Here is a 6,550-nt window from a genome sequence, read left to right on the forward strand (position 1 = left end):
TGTAAATTGCGAAGTCTACGCATGCTTTATAGACTTTGAAAAAGCATTTGACAAGGTAAAACATCAAAAATTATTTCAGATACTGAAAGAATCTAACATTGATGACAAAGATTTACGCCTAATTAAAAATTTATACTTACAGCAACGGGCAACTGTACGAGTAGACAACGAAACTTCACAAGAATTCACGATAAAACGGGGAGTATGTCAGGGCCGCATTTTATCACCGACTTCAATACTTACTTGGAAATGCTGTACCGGGAAGCTATTGATAGTTTAAGAGAAGGTATAAAAATCAATGGTGAAATCATAAACAATTTAAGATATGCGGACGTCACGGTTTTGATTGCTGATAATGCGGAAATTAAACTGTAAGAAGACCAAAATTCTTGTAGTAAGTAAAAACGACGTAAAACAGCACCAATTCACAGCTAATAATGAACTCTTGAAAGTAATCGACAATATTACATACCTTGGATGCAGCCTAAATAAGGACTGGAACCACTCACAGGAAATAAGATGTCGTATAGAAAAGGCGAGAGCTGTCTTCAATCGTCTCAGTAAGATTTTATGTAATATGCACCTGAAGAATACGAGTCTTGAGATGATATGTATTTTCTACCCTTATATATGGAGTCAAAGCCTGGACCTTGACGGAGGCAACATCCAAACGATTAGAAGCCTTCGAAATGTTGGGGCTACCGCCGCTTGCTCAGAATTTCCTATATCCATCATGTTACAAAAAACACCGTGATCCAACGTATGAATAAAGATCTGGAAATTATGCGTGTCTTGAAAATCAGAAAGATGAAATACTTAGGGCATGTGATGTGCAATGAGAAGTATTAACTATTTCAACTAATCTTACAAGGCAAAATAGAAGGCAAAAGATCTCAAGGGCGCAGAAGGACATCGTGGTTGAAGAACATCAGACAGTGGGCAGGAATGACTACCATTCATCTATTTAGAGCAGCTGTCAACAAAGTTGTATGGACCAAAGTTATTGCCAACATCCACAGAGGATATGCACCAAAAGAATAAGAATTAATCGAGTCGATGCGATTTTTACGTGTCCAATAGTCTTCTATTAACTTTTTACACTTTCAGACACTTTTTTCCCAAATTACAGAAGTAGTAGTATTTAATGCTTCTTGCCATGTTTCCAAAACTCCTGCGTCACTATAACCGTTAGGCCCAATATAGTTATTGTAATAAGTTTTGCATGTTTCCCAAATATGTTCAATGGGTTTTAATTTACAATAGTAAGGGAGTATGGAGAGGAGTAAAACTGTATATAATCTTGTCTACTATAAATTTTTTATTTTTCATTCCTTTGGCTAACTTTAGTAATTCCGACTGAAACTAATCCTGAGGAAATAAAATATTTTCATTGATCAACCATTCTTTTATTTTATTTACTGTCCAAGAATTTATTGGCTCTTATTTAAAATTTCCGAATGGTATGGGGCATTATCCAAAATTATAACAAATGGTTCATGTAAACTTGAAAGCAGTTTATTTTGTAGCAATTTTATAAACATCTCCGTATTCATGTTATTGTGATAATCAGCCAATTTTGATTTTAACGAGAACTCAAGATCCGCTCTGGGTATCAATAAAAACATGTTTCCAATCGTGTGCACTATATTGTGTCCTTCCCTCAGTACCGGTATGTTTTATGTATTTTATACTCTCGTCCTGCCAAATCCGAATTATTTCACCTTAAGCAAAAATTCACGTTTCGTCTAAATAAACAAATAAAGCGTATTTTTTTTAAATTACTATATTTTCTTAAAAACACGATTCTTTTGTAAATGACACTATTAAAACTTTTTCAGACAAGGCTTTTCTGTTGTCTTTCACTTTGAACCTAAAGCCAATCTGTTTGAAAACTCTTCAGAGACTTATCTTGGAAATGTATTTCTGTCTTTTAATTTTTTTAACAACGTCTCTATAGAAACATGTTCTTTCGGTTTACGCATATTATATATAATGTCTCGAATTTCAAACTTATAACCCTCAGGAAGATCTTTAGTCTTAGGATGTGGTCTAGGTTTATATTGTGCGACCGCTAACTACTTCACTATTTACACTTTTTCAGTTTTTCAAAACTGACTTGGGTTTTGTTTCACTTATACATAGTGCTTTACACAAACCTTTATGTACTGAGTGAACTGGTCGCAAAGGGCCTCCATTGGCTTGGCTTGTTCAGCGTTAAAATAAGTATACAAATTAAATATTACTTAATTTAGATCTAAAATATCTTTCGCATTTTTCGCTGTCAATACACAAATGTGATTATATTAAAATTCTTAAATAATGATAGTCATATTTTTACATCTCTTATTGTGTAATTTAAATTCTTTTTAATCAAGAATCGGGGACGCCCTAACTGGATCTAATTTAGTTAATACATAACTTTAACAAACACCGCAGTTTTGCATAGTTGCAAGTACTCCAATCGTAGCCTTGCTTACACACATACAATATTGATTGATCACGCCGAAATGTAAGGACGAATATAAAAACGGAAAACAATGAACTGAGAACATTTGAGTTAATTTAAGTTGAGTTAAGTTTTAGAATTGGGTCGTAGAGTTGGAATATTAAATGGGTGTAATAAGTAGGGCCGATAACATCAATGTCGAGATATAGTTCTCTTCGACTTCATTTATGTACTATTTTAAATTAACGATTAGTATGTAAAAGTGTTAACCATAAATATAGATGGAAGTAATAAGAGACGTAACCTATATTATATGGTGATCCTGTCCAATCATTATATGTATTACAAGACGAAACATTTTTATACAAACATAAACTCTATCTAATCACAAGTACTACTATGACAAACTTATTATGGTACCATCTGGGTACAACAAATATTTGGCAGGTAAATATAAAATAAAAATATGTTTTAAAAATCTAAATGTTTTCATAACCTTGTTAACATGGAACTGTCTTTATTATTGAGCAAAAAAGGTAAATATTTTAGGCAAACAAACATTTCCGCGTAAAATGTGCATGGTATATGAACTATAATCAAAATGATTTACTGTAAATAGCTTCTTATCAATACTGTAAAAAAGATTCTTAAAGATTTTTAATTTAATTTAGAAATTACTTGTTTTATATTGAGTGGATTATTGGATATCGAGTGTCTAGCGATAATCCAATACATCGCAAATTTGAGAAATACAGTATAGAGTTATTGTTATTGGTAGACATACTTCGGGCCAGATAATTTGTCTCGAAAGTATATATAAAATAAAAAAAAGAATTGGAGGAGAGTACACCAACACAATTCTTGTATTTCATGCATATCTATAAAATCTATATTTCAGAACGATTGCAGTTTGTGCAGCAAAAATTAGATGTTTTTTTGTGATGTTTGTTTAAATTAGGTTTATATAAACGATAATTTTTAAAAAATTAGGAAGTATACCCGTGGAACTTATTAAATGTGGAGGTGCTACTTTGACAAATATATATGTATATATATATATATATATATATATATATATATATATATATATATATATATATAATCATACTGAGAGCCTGGAATGAGGAACAAATTCCGGAAGAGTGGTGTAATGGGATCGTTTGCCCGTTACACAAAAAGGGTGATCAATTGGAATGTAGAAACTATAGGGGAATAACCCTCCACAAAATATTTTCGAGTATTTTATATGGTCGCCTGAGTGCATATTCGAGGAGCTTCTTGGCGAATAGCAAAGTAGTTTTAGGTCCGGTCCATCAACAACAGGCCAGATCTTTGTGCTAAGGCAAATACTGGAAAAAACCAATGAATTCAATATCGACACATATCATCTTTTCGTAGATTTTAAATCTGCCTATGATAGTGTCCTAAGAAATAAATTGTATGAAGCCATGGATGAATTCCACATCCCCGATAAACTGATAAGATTGGTTAAGGCTACAATGCGTAAAGTTGTTTGCAAAGTCGAAATACAGGGCGAACAATCACTCTTTGTTTTCAAACTTGAAAAGGGTACTGTTCAGGCAGAAATTTAAGTCGAATGAGGAGATCATCGTCGCCACAAGCCTATTTTTCAAACGGGTTAAAGAGGTTGGAGCATCGCTAGGTTACCTAAGTGTATCGAGCTAAAAGGAGACTATGTTAAGGAATAAATCTTCACTTCTCCAAAATTTTCGTTTTTCTTCTATAGGCTAAGTACTTATCGGACCTCCCTAGTATTATGACACCCATAAAAATGGTTTTACAATGAGAAGATAAGCTAGACTATTTATTAAAATGGTCTTAGTTGGACTGCTTGGTAGAATGATAATTAGATCATTTCGGAGTAGGAAAATTATATTCCAAAGAGAATGGAATGGACATCTAAATAAATCTAACTAATCTTGAGGAAAATATTGGAAAAATTCCTCCCAAAAAATCTGTGGCTTAGATTATGCTACAGTAGTTCTACTATACTAATATAATCTGCTACGTTCTGTAAATGTTACAAAGCAGTTTAGCTAACAATAATGTAACAATATCTGATAATTTCAGTCACTGGCATATAATTTTCTTACCTGCTTTGAACCTTCGTGAGTTTGATTCTGTGCTGGACTAAGAATTTTTCATTTATTTCCTCCAAAGCCATATCAATAGCCGGACCGCACCTTTCCAAATCAAAAGGATAATTTAATTGAGATGCCATAAGGACTCCTATGTTGTAATATCGGAAGTTGTTGCCATCTACACGGACAGGTGCCAAATTAGCGCCATGGAAGTATATACAAAAATATACGGTGAAGGTACTTATTGATATTTTCACCAGTTGCATTCTGCAATAAAGAGTATTATTAAAATAAAAACTATAATTAGAGTGCTTTAAAATGTATAAATATATGTCTGTTAAATAAATGAAGTATCTACTCTTCATTTTTATATGCAAGAATAATAATGGGAGATTATAATGCGAAAGTGGGCAAAGAAGAATCGAGGATATTATTGGTGAATATGGGCTAGGAAAACGAAATGAGACAGGCGACTAACTTCTGCAGTTCTAGCTATTATGACCACATGGTTCAAATAACCAGCCCATAGGCTACTTGGAAATCCCCAAAGACAATTCTGAAAACTGTATAAGAAATCATATTGATTACGTCATAATAAACCACAGATTTAAAAACAGTATAGAGTGTGACAAAACTTAACCCGCCTATGTTCCCTCTGATCATAACTTACTAGTAGTCAAGTTTAAGCAAGCTTTGAAAAAAGTTCAAAAGAAAACAAAAGCAATGAATAGACATGAAATTACTTAAAGAAAACGATACACAAAAGAAGATACAAAAAGAACTGAATGAAAATTATAAAAGAATAAAAAGAATTGCTAAAGGTATAGGAACAGAAGATCTGGTAAAAGTATGAAACGACCTAAAAATAATATTGCAGAAATCTATAAAACAAAACTTAAAAAAACAGAAAAAACGGCAGAAATCACTTGTAGCAACAGAGAGATATTCGATCTAATTAATGAAAAAAGAAAATACAAAAACAACGAGAAATACAAAGAGATACATAAAAACGAAAATAATTACAGCATAAGAAAATTGGATGAGAGTGATACGTACAACATTAAAGTTTTTGCGGAAAAGGCATATCGAAAAAATAATCTACAAAAAAAAATAAATAGTAGGAATACGAAACCAGAGAACTAACAATATACTAATAAGTGACGACAACAGAACATTAACAAAAACAAATAAAAGGAGAATGGGTGAAGTACATATATATATTCAGGGATTCTACAGTATTCACTGCCTTCCCTCGCTCAACCGTTTCCATCTCTCTCTGTTGTCCCATTCTCCATCGTTTAGGCCTCTCGTACTCTTGGCGTCATCTACTTCCTTCCTCCAGGATTTTCGGCGTCGTCCTCTTTTCCTCCTTTCTATGGGGCTCCATTCGCTTATTCTCTTTATCCATCTGCTGTCACTAGTTCTTCTTACAGGTCCATACCACTTTAGTCTTTTTTGTTCTATGGATGTTAGTATGTCTGTTTCTATTGAAGTTCTTTGCTTTATTTCGTCATTACTTCTTCTATCCATTCTTGTTACTCTGCAGCATCTACGCAGGCATTTTATCTCTGTTGCTACTGTTGTGAATTTATTAAAAGGTTCAATATTTATAACACTTACGGATTTAATTTATTTCTTTATTTATATTAACTTATCTGACAATAATTTATTATATCCGTACGTAACAAATTCGCGAGCGCGGGTGTTGAGAATTAACTGGCCCTCCATATAAAAATGTTGTATTTATATACGAAATCCTGATATACTAGAACAGCATCGAAAGATCGCATTGTCTTGCATCGAAAAATCGAGAAGCATCTAGTTGGAGAATTCACCATAATTTGAATCTAGAACCTCCGGCGAAATTTCTACAACAAAACAGAATATTAGTCATCATATATTTTACAGTTATTTTTTAGGCCAGGATTTTTATCGTAACATTGCCCCCCTCTTAAAAGATGGTTCCTCCTGGAACCTTGTCGGGACTGGAACCGGAACTGTA

General features: G+C 33.0%; 1 protein-coding gene across 1 annotated transcript in view; it reads right to left on the bottom strand.

Annotated features, from left to right (window-relative positions):
- The window catches only part of LOC140449022 (atrial natriuretic peptide receptor 1), a 270,323-nt gene extending 265,509 nt beyond the window's left edge, over nt 1–4,814 (bottom strand). Inside the window, exon 1 of the mRNA XM_072542164.1 lies at nt 4,561–4,814. Within this exon, the coding sequence (XP_072398265.1) occupies nt 4,561–4,814 (254 nt within the window). The remainder of the gene's footprint in view (nt 1–4,560) is intronic.
- Nucleotides 4,815–6,550: the final 1,736 nt, after the last annotated feature.

The sequence above is a fragment of the Diabrotica undecimpunctata genome, chromosome 8 (genome assembly GCF_040954645.1).
Source record: "Diabrotica undecimpunctata isolate CICGRU chromosome 8, icDiaUnde3, whole genome shotgun sequence".
Taxonomy (NCBI): Eukaryota; Metazoa; Arthropoda; class Insecta; order Coleoptera; family Chrysomelidae; genus Diabrotica; species Diabrotica undecimpunctata.